This window comes from Rattus norvegicus, chromosome 10 (assembly GCF_036323735.1).
Source record: "Rattus norvegicus strain BN/NHsdMcwi chromosome 10, GRCr8, whole genome shotgun sequence".
NCBI lineage: Eukaryota > Metazoa > Chordata > Mammalia > Rodentia > Muridae > Rattus > Rattus norvegicus.
The window spans coordinates 1245172-1270453 of record NC_086028.1 but is presented as its reverse complement, the minus strand read 5'-3'; the positions used below and the strand labels follow the sequence as shown (position 1 = coordinate 1270453).

At 44.9% G+C, this 25282-nt stretch overlaps 1 protein-coding gene across 8 annotated transcripts in view; it reads right to left on the bottom strand.

The window, feature by feature from the left end:
* The window catches only part of Myh11 (myosin heavy chain 11), a 95128-nt gene extending 75228 nt beyond the window's left edge, over positions 1-19900 (bottom strand). For 2 of the 8 annotated variants that reach the window (XM_006245842.5, XM_063268409.1), the window contains exons 1-4: positions 19407-19857; positions 19177-19293; positions 6900-7260; positions 121-277 (exon numbers count right to left, since the gene is read on the bottom strand). In XM_006245842.5, coding sequence (XP_006245904.1) covers positions 121-277; positions 6900-7244 — 502 coding nt within the window. In that variant the 5' untranslated portion in view covers positions 7245-7260; positions 19177-19293; positions 19407-19857. Of the gene's footprint in view, positions 1-120; positions 278-6899; positions 7261-19176; positions 19294-19406 lie in introns of all 8 variants that reach the window. The other 6 variants (XM_006245844.5, XM_063268410.1, XM_039085198.2 and 3 more) reach the window with 5 other exon arrangements.
* Positions 19901-25282: the final 5382 nt, after the last annotated feature.

Here is a 25282-nt window from a genome sequence, read left to right as displayed (position 1 = left end):
TGCTTTTGCCCTTTTTTAGTCAAGGCCTTGCCTGACAAACTCCACATTCCTGCTGGGGACTTAAGCAGGTGGGGGTGGGTACTGAGGCCTGAGGTGGTTCTGGGGGCCTGGCAGGCTCACCTTGTAGCATGCTTCTGTAGGCCGTATCAGCAATGGCATAGATGTGAGGCGGCATCTCATGCCTCTTCTTGCCCTTGTACATGTCCACAATCTTTTCTGAGTAGATGGGTAGGTGCTTGTAGGGGTTGACCACCACACAGAAGAGGCCCGAGTAGGTCTGCAAGAGAGAACCAGGCTCAGTTTCCTTATGACGGGTGGGGGAACTCCCACACCCACAATAGCAGCCTCATATCATGGTGTGGAGACTAAGGGTTTCCTCAGCAGCTAAGCAAAGGGCCTTGTATTCAGGACACACACACACACACACACACACACACACACACACACACACACACACACACGAAAGAAAGAAAGAAAGAAAGAAAGAAAGAAAGAAAGAGGGAAAGAAAGAAAGAAAAAAGCAAGATTGGGTTCCCAAACAACCTGTGGTTAAGACTTAACCAGTTCTGAACTCACTTCTAAGCTCCCAAGCTACCTCTGCCTTCTACCTCACTAAGCCTGGGGGATAACTTGTATGTCTCTGTGCACATGTTTATATGTAGGGTATACATGCACATTTTGAAGACACGTGGAGAACAGGGATCAGCATGGGGCATCTTCTCCAATTCTCTACTCTTTGTTGTTAAAGGAATTTTTTTTTGGTTCTTTTTTTTTTTTTCGGAGCTGGGGACCGAACCCAGGGCCTTGCGCTTCCTAGGCAAGCGCTCTACCACTGCTACTCTTTGTTGTTTAAGATGGGCTCCCTCACTGAATCTGGAACTCACCAGGCTAGGTGGGTAAGCATAAACTCCAAGAATTCCCATCTCTCACTCCCCAGCACTGGAATGCCAAGAGTGTGGCTCATTACACCCAGCTTCTCCCTGTGGGTGCTGGGAAATCAATTCAGGTTCTCATGCTCGAGCAGCAAGTACCTTAGCAACTGGGCCATCTCCCCAGCTCTCCTAAAATTCCTTTTGTTATTTATCTCATTTTTATTTGATTAAAAGATAGAATGCTACTTAAAGAATACCAATGGGTGGTGGTGGCACCCACCTTTAATCCTAGCATAGAGGCAAACAGATCTCTGAGTACATACCAGGCTGTCTACAGAGTGAGTTCAAGGACAGCCAGGGCTACAAAAAGAAACTGTGTCTCAAAAAACAACACAAGCCAAAATAATACCAATAACAATGTAGTTTTTAATTTGTAACAAAAACAGCAATGAAAAGTATAACACAAGACCCTGAAGAGGAGGGGGTGGACAGCAGGATGGTCCTAACCTTATGCAGAAGGAGGAAATGTGCTATTATTTTATTGAAGAGGCCTCAGAAGTAATTTTTTGGTTTGTTTTGGTTATTTTGAGACAGAGTTTTTCTGTTTAGCCCTGGCTATTCTGGAACTTTCTTTGTAGATCAGGTTAGTCTGGAACGTACAGAGATCTGCCGGCCTCTGCCTCCTGAATGCTAGGATTAAAGGTGTGCACCACCATGCCCAGCTGCATAGTCATAATTTAATAATTTAGGAATGTAAATGCTGAGAAGTGAGAGATGCATATCACAAACTAGAGATGTCACTGAAATAAAGTAACATAGGGAACCAACTCCCAGTGGAGAGGAGTTGACATACTACAGCATGTTCAAAGGTGTAAAGGGAACAAAGGTTGGTAATGTGGCTCAGTGAGTAGAGTACTTGTCTAGAATGCACAAAGCCCTGGGTTCCATCCCAAGTACCACATAAACTAGCTATTGTAGTGCACATCTGTAATCCCAGGACTCAGAGCATCAGGAGTTCAAAGTCATCCTCAGCTACAAAGCAAGTGTGTGGCCAACCTGGGCTGCATGAAATCCTGTCTTTAAAAAAGGGATGGTGGTGGAGAAACAAGGCCATGCCCTCTGCTCCTGACAGCTGCAGAGTTCAGGGTTGAAGAGAAGGACTCTCGGGGCCACTGAACCCCAAATATCCAAGCTTGATAGGCTACCAGTGAGGGAAGAGAGGATGACAGGAGACACATCAAGGAACCGGAACAGGAACAAGAGAACCCCTAAACAGTGTTGGGGTGACCGTAGGGACTGCTGGGGTGCTAAATCTTAAAGGACAGTGAGGGCAATCCAGATGAAAAGAGAGAAAGCTCGGAGGCAGAGGGGGAGGCAGAAAAGTGGGATGTGGGCTAGGTACAGGCAGTTAAGTATAGGTGCAGCTAGAACAGTCAGAGGAAGAGCTATCTTTCAAGGTCAGCAGGGGCCAGGAGAAGCTCCGGCTTGGTGGAAGATCTGCCTGGTGTTTCCCAGGTCATTCTCTGACCTGAAAGGGCCAACTACAGTCACCCACACCACCTGAGCTCCTATTGTCTTTTTTAGCCCCAAATCTTGGCATATAGTAGGTAATAATTAACCCAATCAGTAGTTAAGGATACTGGGGACTTCAATTTGAACCCTCACCTTGCTATCTTCTAGCTGGGAGCCTCTGGACAAATCTGTTAACCTCTATGAGCTTCGGTTATCTTGATCTGCAAACCAAGAAACATACTAACAATTCCCTTATGACTTTGCTCTGAAATGATGCAAACTATTTAACACCATACCTGTATGCAGCAGGTGCTCAATAAATGTGATTATGCCTGGATGTCCTCAGTCTTATGAGACCAGAAAACTTAGCATCTTGGACCCTCTATATATGCTGTTCCCACTGCATGGAATTCCTTTCCCCTGGTCTTTCCAGACCCATTTCCATCTCAGCTGTCAGGGCTCAGCTTCAATGTTACTCTCCCAGACTGAACTTTATACTAGTGCATCTCTAGTACCCAGCACAGCACCCAGCACAGGGTAAACACTTATCCAGTAAATATTTGCTGAGTAAAATCTGTAAAAGAAAGAAGTTCTCCTGATTCCACGTCTGAAAAGGGAAAAAAAATGAGGACCTGACACCCCTAGATAAGGGCTAAGCAAAAGGTTTGTGGTAGACAAACCAGAAGCACCTGAAAGGGCCTGGACTGAAAAGGTTTGGGGTTGGTGCAGGCAAGAGAGGAAGAGAAAGGAACTAGGAGCTAAGAGGCCAGGGGTGAGTCAGGAGACCACAAGAAGCCAAGAGACCACAAGGCAAAGGGGCCATGTAGCCGAAATAGCTATGTACTAGAATGACTCTTTAATGGGTACATGAAAGATGCTGGGAGAACCTGGGCTCAGTATCAGCTTTGATATGTTAAATAGGCCCCTTGGTCAGCCATTTTTCCTGAGTTTGAGACTTAATAACCTCCAGTTTCCCAGGGAGAGAAGTACTGTCCTCCTGCCTGCTTACTTTTCCTTTGGAACCACATAGCACATACTTAATCCATGCTTCAGGCAGATCCGAGTCTGCTCAGCTGGCAAATCCTCTGGAGGAAACCAGGGTCTCATGCCCAGGATAGTCCCTCTCCTGATGCTTGACTTCAGAAGTCCCAAGATCCCTCCTCCTGTTCTAGCAAGGCATCTCAAGGCCCAGTGCCACCAGCAGGTCCCAGCTGGAGTAGGATCTCCCTTTTTTGACCGTATTAGGAAGCAGGCCTGGTTGTTCACCCATGCTTTATATGGTCAGCTCAGAGCACCAAGCAGGAGCTGCTCCCAAGACCTTGGCCTCAGGAAGAGGATTGGTAGTAATGAGGAAGAAGTTGAGTGAAAGCCACATGCCAGGGGCAATCTCAGCTTTGCCTCACAACCCACTAGATGTGTACGTGACCCAACCCTGAGCCCCCTCTCTCCTCCAGAGAATAATCACAACCCTGCATTCTCTACAAGGCTGTCTATGGCATCCGGCACTTTTTGTGCTGGAGACTGACATACCATGAAAGATGTACTTCTGCTGTGACTAGGGGGCCAGTGACAACCAAAGTGCCTGACAGTGGGGGATAGCCTTGCTGGTATGGTTCATGGCTGTAGCAGGAGATTCTGCTCTGCTGTGAAAAGTACATGTTAAGATGGGAGAGAGAGAGAGGTGGGGTGGGGGGGGGGGAAGACAGGGACAGGGACAGGGAGAGAAAGAGAGAAAGAATATAACAGTAGAACATGGCCCAAGCTGCCACTTAAAGGAAGCAGAAAGTATTTTGAATTTATATATGTATAAAATATTGTCTGGGGTTTGGTGAGAAAGAAAGGAGCACTGGGAAAGCTGAGGTAGGAGGACCTCAAGTTTAGCTTGACTAAATAGTGATATTCTCATCTCTGAGCAAACGGTGGGCTAGTCTCTCTGAGGTGCAGTGGGTGGGCGGTGGGGGGCTAGTCTCTGAGGAGTGGTGGGTGGGGGGTGGTGGATGGGGGTGGAAGGCAATTGAAAGGCTGGGAAGGATAGGGGCTGGGATGAAAGGGGAAGTTCTGCATCCCCTAGCTATTCAAGAGGCCTTGATCTAACTAGGTACTGACACAGAGAGGTGGAAGGCACAGCACAGCTGAGCAAAGGGAATGAGCTGCACAAGGAACAGGGAGGGAGTGATGTGATGTTAGGTCTCAGACCTGCACCATGACCCTGTCAGCCACATTTGTCCTTAAGACAAAAGGAAGGGAGGGGAGCAACTACGAACCTGTGGTCAAAAGAGGAAGCAAGCCCTCTGTCTTAGACAGAACCTTCTAGATGTCAGAGGGCAAAAGGTCTGCCACAACTTTCTGAAAGGCTCTTTGTTTAAGATGAGTCCAGTGGAAGGAGTCTATCATTAAGGGAAAAAAAATCAGCTGGCTAGCCCCCTGAGTCAAGGGTTCAGAATTCTCTGACACACTCAGTCAACAGAAACCCTATGTTATGTTGTTGTAGGCTGGAGTTCACTTCTGGCTCCCAAACTTGTACAGCTTTAATTTTCATGGTGGGCAGAAGTTTCTGTGAAGTGATTCATTTGAGCAGAATAATACTAGGTAGCAGTGGGCACGTAGTCCTGAGGCCAAGAGGATTGATCTAATCCAGAGAAGCAGGGCAGAGATCTGAAGCCTCCATACACTTTAATCTGCTTCTAATGATCTCTGGTCTTGGGACCTTCCCAAGCCCCTATAGTTCCTGATTTCCACCATGTCATAGAATTGTTAGGTGAAATGAGCACATAGGCCCATCTCTGTCCCCACACATGCACTGCATCTTGAGGGGAGATTAGAGTCCTAGAAAGCAGTGCTCTCTTCAGCAAGTACTACTACTTTTCCTAATTTGGAAAAAATTATCTGCAGAGCATTTTACAGTTCATGGGGTGGGGGGAAGTCCTTCTTATCATTTTCAAAACGCAAACTGTTAACATGTGTGTGTGTCTAACTTGCAGCCCACGGGCCCTGTAAGTCCCAGAATAAACTTAGCTAAACACATCTATAAGTGACTATACTGTGCCACATTGTTAAAGGCTGGATACCTTGAAGGGTTGAAAAAGGATGCTGTGGCCATAGAGCATCCTTTTTCAGAGGATATGCAAGGAACCCAACAAGCCACCAGTAACAGCCAATCACAGCAGACACAAAAGCAAGAACAAGAACCCTGGCATTCTCAAGGGTCCAACGGCCAGGACTGTCTAGAAAGAGCCTCAGTACATAAGATTGACATCGCTCCTCACAGTTCAGAGAAGGGAAGAGCATGCTGGGGAAAAAGGAAACCTTCGAAAGGACTCAGCAGCACCTGCTGACATGGCCTCTGCTCCAGGAACACTAGGAGCATCTGTGTCCTTTGTGTTCTGAGGAGCTGGTCCAATCCACAAGGAACCTGTGTCCTCTAGTTAAACCATCCTCAGATAGGTCAGGCTGAGAAACAGAACTCGATGGTGAGAATGTGTTCAAATTATGCCATCTAGTATAGCAGCTGCTAAACTCATGACGTGTGGCCAAGATATAGCTGAAGAAATGACCTCATAAATAATCATGTTTAAAGCAAACAAACAAAAGCAAATAAACAAACAGACTCACATCTCAATTAGTTAAGAGGCAAGTATTCAGAGGTAGCCATGTTGGAAAGTATGACTCCAAGTCATACTTGGAGTGGACCCACAGAGTCTTAGGTCCAACGTCGTTATTTCTATGTGGCATAGAGGCCCTCCAGAAAACCTATTTAGATCCTTATGTGACCTATTCTCCAGGAACAGGAAGGCACCAGCCTCTCTGAGGAGCTTTTCCTAATACTGAGATGGAGGAAGGGCCAGGAATGACATCAACACTCAGTGTACCCTGTCATGTGCTCAAAAGCTGAGTGGATGATGGTGTAGATGCTGAGTATGCCTATTCTACAAACAAGAGGACTGAAGAATACAATAGCCTGTTCTACACTTTGAACCAGGCAGGGCAGGACAGAGCTGTGATTCAGGTCTGCGTGACTCCACCTTGAAGTGTGACCCCGACTTGTAGTCAGATATGCAGAATTTTGACCTACAACCTAAACACAATTTTGTTTGTGTATATGTGGTGCATGTTTGTGTGTGAGAGATTTATGCATGAAGATGTATGTTCACACCAGAGGTTGATAATGGATGTTGTCCTCATTCATTGCCTTATTTTTTGAGACTAAATGCAGAATTCATCAGTTCAGCTAGCCTACTCTCTGTGTCTCGTAGGACAGGGGTTATAGGACATGTTGTCATGTCCTTTCTAATTGGGTGCTGGGATCCAAACTCAGGTCCTCATATATACATAAGAAGCACGGTTTTTGGAGACAGGGTCTCACTATGCAGCCCGGGCTAGCCTTGAACTCTTCCTCTTCCACATCAACATCCTGAGTGCTGCGATCACAAACATGCACCAGGTCACACAAACGCGCTTCTAACCACCGTTTCTCCCACAGGGAGGCTGAAGGAAGTTCACACCCCCGGTACTCACGTAGATGAGGCCTGAGAAGTACCGCTCCCTCAGGTTGTGCAGCACAGAAGCCTCATTGAGGCATGTCAGCTCGGCCATGTCTTCCACCTTGGAGAACTTGGGCGGGTTCATTTTTTGGATGTCATCTTTGCCCACTGTGACCTTCTTTCCGTTTTCCACCAGCTCTACAACCACCTCATCGCCCTTCTCCTCCTTGATGCTGGCTGCTTCGAAGCCCTGCTTCTCTGAAGGGACCCATACTAGCTTCTTGGCTACCCAGTCGGCCTGGGCCATTGGGCTGTTTATGAAGTTTTTATCCACAAAGAGGAACTTCTCATCATCACTGAGCTGCCCTTTCTGTGCCATTGTGCTTGGTGGTCCCCTGTGGAGTGAAAAGACAGGGACAGAGTAAAACCAAAGACAAGTAGGCCCTCACCTCACCTCTCCGCATCTAGGGATGTAGAGTACAAACACAAAAGAATAAGAATGGTCCTTGCAGTTTGGCTTATATTATCAAAGAGGGCAGTAACCCTGAGATCCTTCAGGTAAGGAATGACATGAGAGACTCAGAATGAAACCCAGGCAATCCAAAGTAACGGGTGCACTTGTGGGACAAGGTATAAAACAGACAGTTTCTTACAGTGAACTACTACTTGGTACTTAAGACGTTCGTCTGCAAACTTTGACACACGGAGATGCCTAGATCTTTTTTTTTTTTTTTTTTGATGTTGTTTTGTTAGGTTTTGCTTTTTGTTTTTTCAAAATAGGCTTTCTTGTCTGTCCTGGAGCTCACTCTAATTCACAGAGATCTACTTGCCTCTGCCTCCCAGGAGCTGGGACTACAGGCATGTACCACCACCACCCAGTTAGAAGATACCCAAATCTTAAATGCCTATTATAAAATAAATGGTGGTGCCTCTGATGTTTGAACACAGAACCACCATATGATCCAGGATCTGTTCTTAGGATAAATGAATGCATCAGTGCATCTAAAGATGTGGTCATAAATACTCCTAGCAAGCTTATAATAGCCCCAAAGTAGAAATACCACCCATGACTATGTTGAGATGAATGGATAGATAGTGTGGTAGATCCATAAGTAGACCAGTATTGAGCCATAAAAAGGAACCAAAGTGTTGCAATGCTGAAAGAACACATACAGCATAGTGACATTTATAAGAAATGTCCAGAATTGGGGCTGGGGATTTAGCTCAGTGGTAGAGCGCTTACCTAGGAAGCGCAAGGCCCTGGGTTCGGTCCCCAGCTCCGAAAAAAAGAACCAAAAAAAAAAAAAAAAAAAAAAAAAAGAAATGTCCAGAATAGGCAAGTCATGAAAACAATGTAAATTAGCAACTGGGGAAAAACTACAAGGTTACAGCTAACAGATACAGTTATTTGGGGGATGATAAAAATATTCTTGAATCTGTACTAGTGGATGCGTAAATCTAAGAACACACTAAAAATAACTGGATTGAAAACGCCCCATGGGAAAGGGGCAAAGAATGAAGTATTTAGCAGTAGACAATGTGTTTAGCTTTACAAGGCTCCAGGTAATCCCCAGTATTAAAATCAATAGAGTGCATGGGGGTTGTTTCCGGATGAAGCTCTGCCGCAGGGAGCACTGCGGGGATCAGGTGTCGAGAGATCGCTGTTCAAAGGCAATTGGGAAAAAGTACAGGTAGTAGCCCGCTTTTCTGTTTGTAAATATTTGAAACCTGGACTGGGGGATAGTAATGGAGTGTAATATAAGATATAGCATATATGTATGTGTTCATGTGTCCATGTGTGAATATGAATGCATTCATATGTGTGACTGTGCATTTATGCATGGTTGTATACTATGCCTATGTTTGTACACACTTTTGTATATATATATGTGTGTGTGTGTTTTAATGTGTATGCCAATATAGATATCTGTTCATGTATGCACAAGTGTGTGCATATGTTTGTTTATAAATATGTTCATGTGAGGGAGCTCACATGTGTGCATATATGTATGGAGGCCAGGTCTTGATGACAGATCATCTCCATCTTATTTTTGAGACAGGGTCTCACTGAGCTTGGAGCTCACCAATTAAACTAGACTGACTGACCAGCAAGTTCTTGGTATTCTCCTGTCTCTGTTTCCCCAGTGCTGGGGTTATAGGTGCATGCCGCCATGCCTGGCTCTTTATGTGGGCTTTACAGATCTGAACTCAGGTTTTCATGTTTTCTTTGCAACTGAGCTTTTTCCTCAGCCACCAGACCCTTCATTTTTTTTTTTTTTGGTTCTTTTTTTCGGAGCTGGGGACCGAACCCAGGGCCTTGCGCTTCCTAGGTAAGCGCTCTACCACTGAGCTAAATCCCCAGCCCCCAGACCCTTCATTTTAAGACTACTAGCTGGAGAGTGATGGATCATGCTGACACCACCTAACCCCACAACTAATCAGACCTACACACAGAGAAAAGATAGTTTTGAAATAAAAAAAAGCAGCTTTCAGAAGCACTCAGGCTTGGGGGCTCACATCTGTAACCCCAACACTTGGGAGGTGGAGGTGGAATAATTCCTGTGAGTTCTAAACCAGCTTAGGTCACAGTTAAGACCTGCCTTAAAAACCAAACAACAAAAACAAGCCTTCAGATGGGATTCAAAAGCAATAGTACTGCCACCAATAAAATAAAATAGGGAGTGAGGCCAGCAAGAAGTTCTCAGTGGGAAAAAGGGCTGCAAAGCCTTATAACCCGAGTTCTACCCTTGGGACCCACAGGGTAGAAGGAGAGAACTTCCACAAGTTATTCTCTAATCTCTCTCTCTCTCTCTCTCTCTCTCTCTCTCTCTCTCTCTCTCACACACACACACACACACACACACACACACACACACAGATACACTTGCACACCATATATACCTGCACAGCAAACAAAGTTTAAAGTTTATTTTGCCTATATTAAAATGCTTGCCCTCAAGAAGGCAGTAGTATAAAAAAATTCAAGGTCATCCTTCGCTACACAACAACTTTGAGGATGCTTGGGATACACAAGACCTTGTTCCAAACAGAAAACAAACAAACAAAAAGCCTAAAATTAAAAACTTAGTAAAATTGAATGCACTTGTTCCATAACATAGAATGTTACTTAAAAGTACCTTCCACCCAAAAAAAACTTTCAAAATTTTAATTTATTTATTTTATGTTTATGTGTTTTCTGTGCATGTATGACTGTGTACTTATGCACCTGCCTGAGAAGGCTTGAAGAGGGCGTTAGATCCCTAGAATTAAAATTACAGATGGTTGTGAGCCACCATGTGGGGTACAGGGAATCAAACTCATGTCCTCTGGAAGACCAACCAGTGCTCTTAACCAACCCCTCCAGCCCAACCTCAAAAAATTTAAGAAATAATTGAAAATTGAATGTTGATTTCTTGATGAGATCCTCTGTAACCTGGGTTGGCTTCAAACTCACAATCATCATGCCTTAGCTTCTTCCTGAGTGCCTGGCTTATAAGCACATAACACCACTTTACCTTAGATAATTTCTTAAATTCTATGGTAAGAAGCCAGGCATAGTAACTAGGAGGTAGAGGCAAGAACATTAGGAATTCAAAGTCATCCTAAGCTATATGGGGAGTTCAAAGCCACCCTGGGGCTACATGAGATCTTTTCGTTGTTGTGTGGGAGGCTGGGTTGGTGTTTGTTTGTTTGTTTGTTTTTTAAATAAAAAGGTAAAGTGAGGAGCTGTTGAGAGAAGGCTCGGGGAGTAAAGGGGGTTGGCACAAAAACTGATGACTTGAGTTTAATCCTCAGGGCCCATATGATGAAAAGAGCAAACCATCTTCTGCAAGTTGTCTCTGACTTTTATACATGCACCACTGCATGTGTGAGCCCATGCACATATATCATGTTTGAGCCCATACATATATACACCCATGAAATAAAAGTTAATTTTTCATTTATTTTTTTTTTAAAAAAAGGAAAATAAAGGCCGGAAAGATGGCTCAGTGGTTAAGAGCACTGACTGCTTTTCCAGAGGTCCTGAGTTCAATTCCCATCACACGGTAGCTCACAACCATCTGTAATGGAATCTAAGGCCCTCTTCTGGTGGATCTGAAGTCAGCTACAGTGTACTCAAATACGTAAAATAAATAATTCTTTTTTTAGAGGAAAACAAAATAAAACATACTTTAGGCACATAGTTAAGAAGTGTAAAGTATATTTTACATTTTCTGTAATAGATGACGACCCATTTCAAATGGTCTTTAGTCACTCAGAGGCCTAGTGTTTGTGTCATTCCTCCTGGACAGCAAGCTGCCTCTTTTTAAATTGCAATTAAGTTAGAAAGCATCACGAAAGGTTCAACAGAAAAATGAAAAGACGTGGAGATTAGCTTTTCCAGGAACCTCATCTAAAACGGGGCTTAAAAGCACAAACAAGATCAAGTGCAAAGTTTGTGTCTCTGGCCAAAAACGGAGTGAGGTCATCTGGCTGCTCCCTGAGGCTTTGTTGCCCTTGACAACAGTTATGACAGTTGTGAAGCACAAGACTGCTTTGGTCAAAGCCAAGGAAGCTGAAACTTTGGTTCCACACTGAATGCTTTGGAACCCTGGTGCCCAGGAATGTTTGGGTTTGGGGAACGGTGAGAATAGGATCAAGGATACTTTTTAAACCCAGCTGATAATGACAAAGACAGCAGATAAGGCTCAGCTGACAATAACAGCTGTCCAGACCTGAGTTTGAATCCCAGTAGCTGACATAAAAAGCTAGCCTTGCCATGTATACTATTACAACCTAGTATTGGAGAAGGATTAGGGACATCAAAGCTTGATGGCAATTGAGTGAGAAATCCTGTTTCAGGGCTCAAGCATGTACACTCATGTACACACATGCATGCACCACCACATGAATGTCACACACACTACATCTTTTTTGCCCATCACTAAGATGCAGAGCCTAGACAGGACATTCCAGTTCTTGGCAGATTTTACAACCAGAAAACCACTCTGCTCCTATGAACCTGCAGGGAAGGAGGGGTTCCCAGAACAATACTGGACACACACTTGCCTTGGAAAGAATTCAGAGTCCCACAAATTAATGATACTAGCAGTGCTTGTAATAGTTGCTAAACCATATGAGGTAATAATTACTCTCTCATTTAATCCCCTAAATTAACTAACTAATAAATCAATAACAAAGCCCTAAACTAAATAAATAAATAAACAGCAAAGTCCTAGGAGGTGGCTAGGGTATAGCCCAGAGGCAGAACACTTAGTAAGCTACAGTCCCTGGGTTCCCATCCCCCCACCATAAAACACAGTAACAATGCAAACAATACTTTTAAGACTAGAGAATATAGTTTAGAGGCAGGGAACCTAATATACTCTAAGCCCTGGATTCTATCCCCAGCATTGCAAAACAACCCAGGAGAGATGTTACCATTCCTTTACCAATGAGGAAACCAAGGCACACAGAGGCAAAGCAGTTTGTTGGTCCTTTTAGCAGGTCTTGTGGCTTCTGAAGAAAGTTGCAAGTTTTTTTATTGTCTGTTTGTTTTTGCTCTTTCTTTTTTTAGAATTTAGAGGAGGCAGGCAGAGAACTCAAGGACAGAAAAAATTACAGGCATACAGAGGACACATTCTGCTTCTGTCTGGCAGTTTGGAAGTTCAGGGAAACTCCATTTACTGTCAGAAGAATTTGCCTCATCTCTGTTCAGAGCCTGAAATTTTCAAAAGATGGGGACAGTGACAATACAGCAAGAAATATCAGGACAGGTATTGCGTAAAACACAAGGAAGAAGGAAAAACAGTAAAACTGCTCACATATGTAGTCCCATGATGAAGGAGATGATGGGTTTGAGTATTGGGTTACAAGGAGAGACCCTGATACAAAACAACCACATAGGTTGGGATATGGCACAGTGGCAGAGTTCTTACTTAGCATGCACAAGACCCTAGTTCAAATCTCAATACCGAAAAGAAATGATGACTAGAACCAAAATCACAATGCCATTAAAGACCCACAAGACAGGCTGAAGTAACATTTGGTTTTCTAACTCCTGGTCCTGTTCTGACTCCTGATTTACAGTGGATTTTCTCAGCCCCTGTACTATTGGCCTTGGCACTGGCTGGTTCTCTGGTGCTGTTCAGTGTGAGTTCAGCCCACTCTATGCCAGTATCCACCATTTCCTAGTCATGACATCAAAAGGAGGTCCAGACACTGCTAGATATCACTCCCAGAGGGAAAACTGTCCCCAGTTTGAAACCAAAGCTTTTTGAGATAAGATCTTGTGTAGCCCAGGCTGGTCTTGTATTATTATGTAGCTTGGAATAACTTTGAAGTTCTCCTGAGTGCTGGGATCATAGATGTACTCTACCACATCCAGGTTCTGGAGTGCTGGAGGTCAAACTTGGGGCTTTGTGAATGCTAGCCAGACACTCTACTATCTGAACTTTATTCCCACCCCTAAATTCATTCCTTTTAGTTGGCCAATATTCGAGGTACTGAAGATCGAACTCAGGACTTGTACATGCTCAATATGTGTTCTCCCATTGAGCTGTATCCACCAGGCTCTGGTACAGGCTGGTCTCAAAGTAGTAGTCTTCTGTAGTGTAGTTGTTACCACCATGCCCATCTCCATAATAAGTTCTTGGAGCCAAAGCTGCAGCTCAGTAAGCAATCCAAAGAGGCCCCAATAATGTTAGTTCTAGTTCGATGCCACATCTGCGTCTAGAAAGTCACTTGACATACCAAGAGAGGGAAAAGCATGCTATACACACTAGTTCCTCAAACTCATGCTGCACCAGGAGCCCTGTGGGGCTCAAATCTGTTCTTAATCACATAGCCCTCTACAGTCTCCTATAGCCCATGCTAACCCTGAACTCACTACATAATCAAAAACGGACTTGAACTCTTGGTCCTCCCGCCAAGTGCTAGGGGCTACAAGTGTTTCCTACGATGCCTGGCTGTGTACTGAGGGTGGAACATGTACAAAACATGGTGGGCAAGCATCCTATTAACTAAGCTGCATCTGCTCAGGGGCCCCCTACTGGGCATCAAAGTAGGAGTGGCCCACATTTATGGTCTTGAATATCTTATGAGGATTCTGTGAAGTGGACATCACTTACATTACTATTTTTCTGTTATCACAACTAAGGTCATAAAAGAAAAAAAAGTTTGACCTTTTTTGTTAGATTGTTGGATCTAACAATCCTTTTGCTCTCAGCAGTAAATCTCTTCTTCACTCCCTGCCCCAATGCCATAAACCTCCCTACCACCCCCACTTCCCCAAGGTCTCCAGGGTACCTCCTCAGAAGAAAGAGAATAAGAACTTGTCCCATCACAATAACCTGGTAACACTGCCACACACACGCTGGAAACCCCAATGGCTTTTCAAGCTGCTTTAGAAGGAAGCTCTTTCCAATGGCTAAAGTAAAACGATTGTGTCTCTCCCACTAAAAGGATTTGGAGATTAAGGGAGAAGGTCATGGGCTGGTGAGTCAGCAAAGTGCTTGCCATACTGACACTTGAAGATCTGCGTTAGATCTTCAAAAACTATGTTTTAGAAGAGGGGGAAAGGGCTAGAGAGATGGCTCAGCATTAAGAGTACTGACTGCTCTCCCAGAGGTCCTGAGTTCAATTCCCAGCAACCACATGGTGGCTCACAACCATCTGGAATGGGATCCGATGCCCACTTCTGGTGTGTCTGAAGACAGCGACAGTGTACTCACATCCATGAAATAAATAAATAAATAAATAAATAAATAAATAAATAAATAAATAAATCTTTTTTAAAAAATAAAATGAGAGAGAGAGAGAGAGAGAGAGAGAGAGAGAGAGAGAGAGAGAGAGCTGTATGTTGTAACGTTAGAGTGGAGGGGAAAGAGATCCTAGGGGCTCAAGAGCCAGCCAATCTAGCCTACTTGGCAAGTTCCAGGCTGGTGAGGGTTCCTGTCTCCAAAAGCAAGTTGGAAGGACCTGAGAAACAATAGCTAGTCTTCATGGCTTCTATTTAGATGCAGCCATACACATGAACACCTTCCCCTCCTTGCCCGTCTTTCCTCCCTTCCTTCTGCTGTCTTTCTCCCTATTCCACACAACTGAGGTCACCCCTGTTCAGGGCCTTTGGGCCCTCAGAGCCCCACTATGTTTTGCATCTTACAACTCAGGTAGAACAATGTTTAAAATAGGTGCTAAGACACAGGTCTGGCTGGTCCAGGCAGGTATCTACAGTTTCTTTCAAAGACCATTTAGAGACAGATGCTGATTCCCAATGTGCTATCTATTCACCTCTTTGCTAGGAACTCATGTGATTACAGGAAGAGAGTTTACAAGCGAAGAATACGGATACAAGCTAAACATTCTTAACCCCAAAAGTTCAAAGGCTCACAGCTTTTTGAGGGCCAATATTGTGTGAGTGGACAAGTTTGTATTTGACTTCATGTAGCAGGTCACAGTGAAAATGTAGAATTAAAAACATCGAATACAACGACTGACTATACAACCATCTGTATAAAGCAAAGGTGAAATATCAAGATTTGTGCTCACAGATGGGTGTGATGGCTCTTGCCTTTAGTCTTAGCATGTGGGAGGCAGAGGCAGGAGGATCTCTATAGTTCAAGCACAACCTGGTCTACAGAGAGCTCCAGGATGGCCAAGAACAAAAAGAAAGAAGGAAAGAAAAAAAAAAAACCCAGAAGACAGGCAACAAAAGAATTAGTGCTCGTTTCCAGGATATATCATTATTTATATACAAATATATAATTATTTATGTGCAAATATCCCAAAATCAAAAAGAATTTAAAAGAAAAGAAAACTCTGGAACATTTCTGGTCCTGGGCATTTCTGATGGGCAACAGTCAACTAGTACACGGGTACTTCCCCAAGCGCCATTTATACATGGCATCATGCACCAAGTATATTTTATTAAATACGTAACAGAATACTACGTAGCAGATAAAAAGTAACATACAATGATATAAAGATATAGAAAAGATAGTGAAGATTTGTGATAAGGTGAAAAATGTTTTGTAAAATGCCAGGGTTTGAGTAAAAGGGAAATTTGACTTTAAAAAATTTAGAATTCTATTTAAGAATGTTTGTTAGCGGGGCTGGGGATTTAGCTCAGTGGTAGAGCGCTTGCCTAGCAAGCGCAAGGCCCTGGGTTCAGTCCCCAGCTCCAAGAAAAAAAAAAAAAAGAAAGAAAGAATGTTTGTTAGTAGTGCATATGCAGACAGGCAAAATGGAGGGAAATAAAAAGGGAGAAAATGCTAATCTGGAGCCTGGGATGGCAAGAATGACCTTTGGTGACCTAAGACATTTCTGAGGTCTCTGTCACTGACTGCACGCTTCATTAGGGGAGGGGCAGGAAGGGACAGCTATTCTTTGATCAGCTTGAGGAGTGCTTTGTCTACCACCATCCATAGATGCTGAAGTCCCTTCCATGGAAAGCTGGAGTGTTTGCATAGCATCTTGAGCAACTTCCCCTCGCAGGTTGGCAGACATAGTTCTTATGCTGCTTGACTCAGGGACAGTGACAAGAAAGAAGGTCTGTATGTGTTCCGTTTGGATGCTGTTAAAGATGAACTTCCAGTCTACAGTGGGCTGAATTCATCTGTAGGGACCCATAGAACAGAAAGAAAGTTCAAATGGGCCTGAGTGGAACAGGCCAGGTCCCTACCCTGTTGGCCATTCTGAGAGGATAATTCCCTGAAGCGCAGGAGCATCATGGTAGCCTGACCTCCCCTTGCTACAGTGCTGAGCGGTTTCCTTCTCCCTTCAAATTCTTGCTTGCCTTTCTCTTGACTCTGTGCCTCCTGGTCCTTGAAGCCTATAGATCAATGTAACTAAAAGGTCACTAGTGACAGAAAGAGAACCAGGGAGCAAAGAATCCACTATGAGATTTACACTAAAGGAAAATTAGGGGTGAGTTTCTGCTTTAGGGGAAAGGCCACCGTTTGGGTTTCTTGATATCAGCTGTGTCATACAGAATATGCTCTTAAGCGTCCCTAGTCATATTACTATAAATTACCATCTGCTGAACTTTGCTGGTGCCAGCCTTGTGTCAGACCCTTCACATGGGTTATCTATTGAAAGCTCCCAAAAGGGCATTAGGCTCTGGAGTTACAAGAAGCTTAGTTTGTAAGAGCCCCCATCTTTTATAGACAGAACAAAGTTTTCAAAGCCCACATTTATGAAATGGAGTGAAGACTATTAGTATTGGTTCCAAGGGCTACTGTGAAGACTCCAATTAATGAGTCTTCCTCTTTTGCTGCAGTCATGGGGATCAAACCCTAGCTAAGTGATCTTCTACTTCTCAGAAGACTAAGCAAGTGCTACAGAAACATTAACACGCTGGCTGTTCTCAACAGTCCCATTCTGCAGATGGGAAAGTGATCAGGAAAATGACAACAGCATCAACAAATTGTAAAAGATAGGATTCCTAGGTAGCCCAGGCTGACTTTGGGTTCATTAATCAGCTGTGCTTCCTGGTTTACCTCAGATGCTGGAATTGAAGTTATGTACCATTAGGCTGGGTTTTGATTTTTATTTTTTATTTTTTCCAAGATAGTGTTTCCCACTGTAGTCCAGGATGGCCTGAACTTGCTATGCAGTCCAGGTTAGCCTCAAACTCTCTTGCTTTAGCCTCCCAAGTGCTAGTATTTTAGACACAAGCCACCATACCTGGCAAAATAATGTGGTTAAGACCTGATTCTGAGTATTTGAAACGGGATATAGTTTTCTAAAAGGATCGTCTTTATCCTGTTTCAAAATTATTCAATGGTTTATTAGATGTAAACACCACCCGTTCTTATTAGATATGTGGAATATAATTTCCACCAAAAAAATACAAATAGAACTTCCAAACAAGAAAAGAGAGGAAAAAAAGAACTTCATTGTCCATCTCTACAGGGAAAGACAGAGAAGTACCCAGAACTCAAGCCAGTCAGGCTGCATCGAAAGGCTGGGTGATTGGCCAAGGGGGACTGGGAATGGCCTCATAGAAAACACTACCATACAAGGGCATGTCTGCCTCCAGCCCAGCCTCCCACAGAAAAGTAATGATAAATCCATAGTGACTACCTTGTACGGAAGAGGCTCTATTTCAGATCTGATAATAAAAGTCCAGGTTTCTCCAGGGTGGCTTGGCCCAGGCATGTTTGAGATCACGCCAGCCTCCTGGAACCCTACCACATCCACAGGGAAACAACAACATCAACAAAATTTAAAAGACAGTCTCTGTCATTTTAAATTGGTAAAAGATCAGTTTCAATCTTCTTCAAAAAGTGATGGAAGCTGGAAACACTGAATCCATCAGAAACAGGAGTCCAACAAATTTTGGTTTTGGGAAAAACAGAGATGTCAAGACAAGGTAAGGTGTATATGATGATTAAAAGAACCCAGTTCCATCTAAACGCTGTTAAAGCACCTGGCTTGTTAAGTGTGCCATCAACAACATCATAGAAGAGAAAGTGTTTCTTGTTATGAGAGACTTTCAGACCTGTCTTTCTTTGAGTCTAAAATAGCATCTTGAAGTAAACTGAACTAGAGAAGAACCTTCACCAGAGGAAACAGAACGAAGCAGAGTAGTTTACCAAACACAACCGGACTTCCCTTCTTTCCCAGCAAGCTCAGCAGCTTCTCAGTTCCTAGTAGTAGAACCAAAGCAGCCTTGTCCTGGCTTTCAAAAAAAATTTCTTCTGTTCTCTGACAGACATAACTTTGAAGGGTGCTTTCTGGACATGGCAAGACCTCTCCAATTCTGAACTGGAATAGCATAAATTTCTCCTGCTAGCTCCTCTCCCTGACCTGAGAGTAACCTTCCCACTGAGGAGCCCCAAAATCCATCGTCTGCTCACTCAGTGTGGGGGATGCAAATGGAGCCTCAGCACCCACCTGGGCATCTGGGGCCCTAACCAACCTGGAGTAGAGCTCCTTTGTTAATTTGCAGAATCTGTGGTCTCGAAGGTAACAGAGTGAAAGAAACGGACCTTATCTTACAATAAGCAGTCTTGTCTACCAGTAACTATCAACAGCACAATCCACTAAGCAGATGGGAAATAAGTACACACAGCCTGTGCTCAGAGTCATTAACACTTTCACCCATGCTTCTGAGTTACTCTGTGCGATGGTCAGTGGATTATCTATCCCATGACCTCCTACTATTCTCAATACTGGTATTTGAACTCAGGACCCACAGTTTCCACCACAGCTCACTTGTCCACTGTGTCACTAGTTAGTTTTTAAGTAGGCCATTTTGTTTGCTTTTTAGACTGTAGTCTTAAAATACCTGGAATTGGGCCCAGTGGCCAGAACCTTTAATTACCTACCCCACTTTCCCAGGTGGTTCTGTTCATAGGCAACCTGAGGATGCTGGTTTGGTGCGGAGAATGGGAGTAATCACGGGAGGTCTAGGGTGGTCCTGTACCGGGCTTCTTCCCACTGTCCTTATAAGAGATGACAATCAGAACCCCTTGGGGTCCCCACTCCCTGGAGGATGTTTTAGAAGCTGCTCAAGCTCACCGCCCAGGCTTGCCCCTAAGGGATCAACTCTACTTACAGATCTGCTACTGGGGTGGACTAGCAGGAGAACACCGGATGGAGAGCTCGGATCTGACACTGATCCCAGGCTGGGATGGTCCAAATCTCTCTGTATGCTTCGGACATCTGGCTTTATAGAGTCAGCGCTACCCGAGGGTGGGAAGGGGAGGTGACTGCCGGGCGGGGTGGGAGGGTCCTCTGCCCTTCCCAGCGCCCCCTGCAGGTGAGGAACAGAGCCTCTGGGAACCACCTAGCGCAGGCGCAGGGGGGCTGCTGGCAAGTTGACCCACAGCCTCAGGCCTCGCTCCCTGCAGCCACCCAGATCCTGCGTCCTTAGAGAAAAGGGATTCGGTGTTCAGAGTCTGTAGGGAGACTTGAGAATTTCTTCCCCTAGGTCCATTCCAGCTGGATTTTAACCTCTTTCTGTTCATACATACTGGAGACTTGATGCCACCCTCTCTCCCTCATCCCCTCTTCATTCGCCTGCCACTTCCTAAGATTCGAAGCCGGTTGTGCTTAGCAACCGGGGGCGGGGCGGGGGGGGGGAAGGGGACTTAAAAAAAAAAAAACAAGTCGGCACAGTCACTGCATATCCTCTGTGACTGCTGGGAAACTTGTTTTTCCAACTTGTTCTCTGCAGCTCCTTTCACCCTACAACCGGGGTGCCTGGGACCAATAACATGGTTTCTCTGAGCATCGTTGAAAAGCGGGTTGCTACTGCGTTATGGCACTTGGAGGATGCATGCTAAGACTCTAAGAGAATGTGGGGGACCTGCTGTCAGCTGCCCCCCTTACCACTCGGTGTTCTCAATCTCTGTGTCCCTTAGCCCTGTACGGATCTTGGCCCCTGTCTCTTTTGTCTGACCTGACACTCTTTTCATCACACTCTTAGCTTTGATTTCCCTGTGATGATTACGTCCCTAAAGTCTCTGTCTCTCTTCTCTTTTTGTCTGTCTGTCTCTCTGTGTGTGTCTCTCTGTCTCTGTCTCTCTCTTTGTCTGTCTGTCTCTCTCTGTGTGTGTCTGTCTCTGTCTCTCTCTGTGTGTCTCTCTGTCTCTCTGTCTCTGTCTCTGCTCTCCGCACCCCCCACCCCCCCACCCCCCCACCCCCCCACCCCGCTTTCTTTCCTCCCTCTCTCCCTCCCTCCCTCCCACTCTCCATGCACTCACACTCAGGCCATAAAAGGAAGTCGAGGCAGAGTTGGCCTCATGCCAGGCCGGGGACGCCTCGCTCCCCGCGCACGGACCCTCGAGGTCCTGAGCTGGTCCTCCCTCCTGGGCCTGGGCGGGAAACAACCCAAAAAGGCCAGGCGCAATTCTCGAAACAAGAATTCCCAGCTTGGCATACCAGCGGGGCTCTGGCTCCCCCTGACTAAATATGGTCCCGTGCAGCCTCCCGCTGAGCCCATGGAGCGTTATGGGGACCCCAGTACTAATAAGAGCTCCAGACCCACGTGCAGCTGGTTCTCCCAACCAGAGGATGATCCTGGCCAAACCTGTCCCAGCCCCATTTTGCAGGCCAGAAGACTGAGTACCCTGAGGGTCCTCAGCAAGGTCAGTACTGTTTAATATCCCAATATTCACTCCAGAGAGCAATAGGGGAATTGGCCACAGGACGACAGAAGGCCTCTGAGCACAGTTGTTTGAATGGGAGTCTACTGAGCCTCTTTATAACAGCAGGACCATGGGCAAGTACTGGCTCTTAGTTACCCTGCCTGTAAAAAGGGGCGAATGCCAGCTCCTTCCTATTTTTTTTTTGTAACAGTCCTTGAAGTGGTGTGAGATTAACACACTGCACCTTTGTGGACTCAGGAAGCCTAGGAAACCAGCACCAAGCTGACTTTGGGATATGAAAAGCCACACAGCCCCCCTGTTGACTTTGCATACAGTGATCTATATCTCAACCCCAGTAGACCCCTTCCATATTCTTCTAGGACCAAGCTCACCTGCTTCTCAGACTTGAAAACATCTGAATCCTGATCCTCCCCATCCCCAACCTCATCCCAGCCTCCTCACAGGGTGGCACAGAGCAGAGCCAAGGACAGCAGCTTGGCTGGCTCTCTGTAGAGGTGGGGGAGGAGCTCTCTGCATGATGGATGAGGCCGCTTCCCCAAAGCCTCTTCGCAGCTGCACGTAAAAGGAATGGAAACCGGCTTGGCATTGAGCCCAGGAGGAATGAAGGAGGGAAGCCCAGGGCCCACCTGCACCTACCCTAGTCTGAAACCAGCCCAGAGCTGGCCATCCTAGTGCTAGGAAGGAAGGGCACTCCTGTAGCAGGCTTCAGTGAAGTCAACTCCAAGGAGCACAGCTGATTTTTAAAGAATTACATCAACTTTGAAACAAAAATAATTTCATTATAAGGAGACTGGGCCAATAAGATGGCACTATGGATAAAGCACTTGCTGCCCAAGACTGCCTTGAGTTCCATTTTTAGGACCTACATGGTGGAAGGACAAAACTGACCGACTGGAACACATCATTCTCTGGCTTTCACATGTAGCAGTGGGGTGCCCCACTCCCTAATCAATTAGTAAGTGTTAACCTTTTTGTAAAATGGAAACTGTGATGTGCATGTGGTAGATGTGCACATCTGTCAGTCACAAATGTCAGTTCTTAGGAGCCGTCTACCACAGGGTCTCACTGTGTATAGCTGGTTGGCCTAGAACTCTCTGTAAACAAGGCTGACTGCAAGCATGCCGTACACATGCTGGGATTCGATGTGTGCACATCTGACATTGATTTTGTTGTTTTTACTTTGTTTTTGAGACAGTCTCTCACAGCCAGGCTTGGAGGCATAGGTGAGGCTTACTGGCCAGTGCAGTCTGGGTGTCTTTATGTGAGTCCTAGAGATGGAATTCAGGCCCTCATTCTCGCATCACCTCAGTCAAGAAAAGGGAAACTTTACTGCTTTCTTTACATCTAATGCCCAGAATAATGCCGTGAAGTAGGTTCCCCAGCACATACTGCTGAGGACCCAGGTTTGAAAAGAGTTAACAGAGGAACTGAGTTTCCAACCTGGGCTGGCTGAGTCCATACACAACATGGGTAGGTTATGGTGTGTCTGTGTCTGTGTGTGTACACGTGTTCTTTAGTGTGTGTGTGGGTCAACACTGAGTGTGTTCAGTTGCTCCTCCATTTTATTTTGTGAGCATCTCTCACTGAACCTGGAGTTTGTTGATTCTGCTAGGCTGCTAGAGAGCCAGGCAGCAATCCCAGGGATCCTCCTCTGCCTTCCCAGTGTTGAATTCTCAGTGTGATTACTGAGCCATATTCCCAGATCAACTTATTGTTTACCCCAGTCTTGAGTGTTGCCCACTAGGCAAGCGAGCACAGAGGCCCAAGTCTGATCTCAGCTCTGCTAAGTACTAGCCGGGAACCTCTGGGGTTACCCATGTCCTTATGTGCCATTGTCTTAGGAGAGGCTCTCTGTCTTCTCCGCCTTACTGAGTTGTTAATGACAGTGCCAGCCTTGCATAAACCATCCATGCTCTCCTGGCATGCTTGAGCAGTACCCAGGGACAGTATGTTCATTTAAGTCACTCGGTAAATATCTGTCCACTCTTCAGGTATCTGAAGTCTTCAAAAGGACTCTAGAACAGGGCAGAGGTTTCTGTTTTGTTTTTTGTGGTTGGAAGGGTCACTTATTTTAAGAAGAGAAGTCACTTTACAAAAGCTCCTTTGACTGAGTGATGTCAAATAAATAAATTGTTTTTCTGTGATTAGATGATGAAGGGGAAATTTCTCTTTGGAGCCTTTTTTTTTCTTTTTCTTTTTTTTTTCTTTCTTTCTTTTTTTTTTTTTTTTAAATAAAGTCTCACTGTGTAGCCCTGGCTGGTTCTGGTTTTGGAACTATTGTCTCTGCCTCATAAGTGTTGGGATAATGAAGTCTTTTTTTTTTTTTTTTTTTTAAGCAAACAGCTTTAAATAGCTATTGGCTTCTAAAGGCATGTGCTAAATATTTAATTATTTAAAAATATATCAGCTGGCCTGAGGAGATGGCTCAGTGGGGAAGAGTGTCACTGCACAAATGAGAACCCCAGTTGGAAGACCCCAATTTCCATGTAAAAAAGTGGAGCATGGCCACACATATTGTGCTGTGTGAGATAGAGACAGGAAGGCCACTGGGGCTTGCTGGCTACCAGCATAGCTCCAACAAGTTCAGTGAGGGACCCTGTCTCAAGGGAATAAAGCAGTGAGAGGACATCTGACATTTTCATCTGGCCTCAAATGCATGTGCATACACAGACACAGAGACACACATCCCCTCAGCCCAGGTTGATGTGTTTTAAGATCTACCTCATCATGAAAAATAATCTTTCCTCACAAGCACAGATCAGTGGGAACTGTTACAAGCACAAACACTCGTCACCACTGAGTCTCAAGGTAGGAGATTATACCTGTTGTGCTGTTCCCAGGTGCTTGTCCAATTCTAGTCTTCTTGTAACTATAGATAAGTTCCATAGGAATTGATCAGGAGCCTTAATATTTTTATAAAACTAAACATATTCTGTGTGGTGGCTTGAATGAGAATGTCCCCATAGGCACATAGTAGAACTGGGAAGGTTTAGGAGCTGTAGCCTTGTTGGAGCTGTGGTCTTTTGGAGGAAGTATGTCACTTCGGTAGGCTCTTAGGTTTCTAAAACTCATGCCATTCCAACTAGTGTTCTCTGCCTCATGCTTGTGGATCAGCATGTGAGCTCCCAGATCCAGCTCCATTACCATGTTTGCCTATCTGCTACCATATTGCCACCAGGATGGTCATAGATTCCAGATGGGCTCTGAAACGGTAAGGCCCCAATAAATCCTTTCTTATATAAGTTAGTAATATCTTGGTAATAATACTTTGCCATAGCAATAGAAAAGTAACTAAGACACTCTATCAGGAATTTACCCAAAGGAGATGAACTGATCTCCATGCAGTTCTGTACAGGGGCATTTATAGCAATGTATTTTTAAAGACATCATCTCACCAAGTAGCCCAGACCTTTAAAATTGAACATCAAAACTCCAGCTGAGCAGCTTTACTAACTGCAGGCACCTGGAGGCAGTCGGGCCATTTTTCTAATAGGTGTACAGATAACTTATAAAAAGGCAGAACTCTGTACTTTCTAGAAAGCTAACAAACCACAAAGATATGGGAGAGGGAGACCCTTCATGGCACCTGCCAATCCTAGAAGGCTGAAATAGTTCAAGTCACACGATGTCCTGGGAAAGGTGGGCAGTGTGTCATGCTGCCACCGTGAACTCCCATTACCATGCTTTGTCAGGTGACAGACATGCAGCTTTAACAACTGCAGCTCTCAAACAGATTCAGACAGTGAGAGAAGACAGGACCTGTGGGAGGAGAGTGACTTAGTGCTTCACACTTCTCTTGTTAGTCAGGCAATTGAAAAGTTTTCACATCAGACAGACTGTGTGTGTGTGTGTGTGTGTGTGTGTGTGTGTTGAAGAACATGACTTTTTTCTTTTTGAGACAAGGCATCACTATATAGCCCTAGCAGGCCTGCAATTTGCTATGTAGACCAGGCTGGACTCAAACTCCAAAATCTACTTGTGTCTGCTTCCAGAGTACTGACACAAAAGTATAGGCTACCATACCAAAATTTCACTTTTTGAGACAAGTTCCCTCACTGAACCCAGAGCTCATGAAAATGGCTGGATAAATTGGCCAACAATGTTGGAGGGTCATCCTGTTGCCACCTTCCCAGCTCTATGACAGTAGGAACCTACAGCTGTGCCCAGTTTCTTAGGTGCTTGGGTGTCTAGGGATTTGATCATATTTGCATGGCAAGCACTTTCCCAGACTGAGCCACCTCCAGGAAGTTTGGTCTTACTTTTATTTGAAATATTCCACCCAGACCACAGTCCTCATATGGTGGTTGCCACAAACATTGAA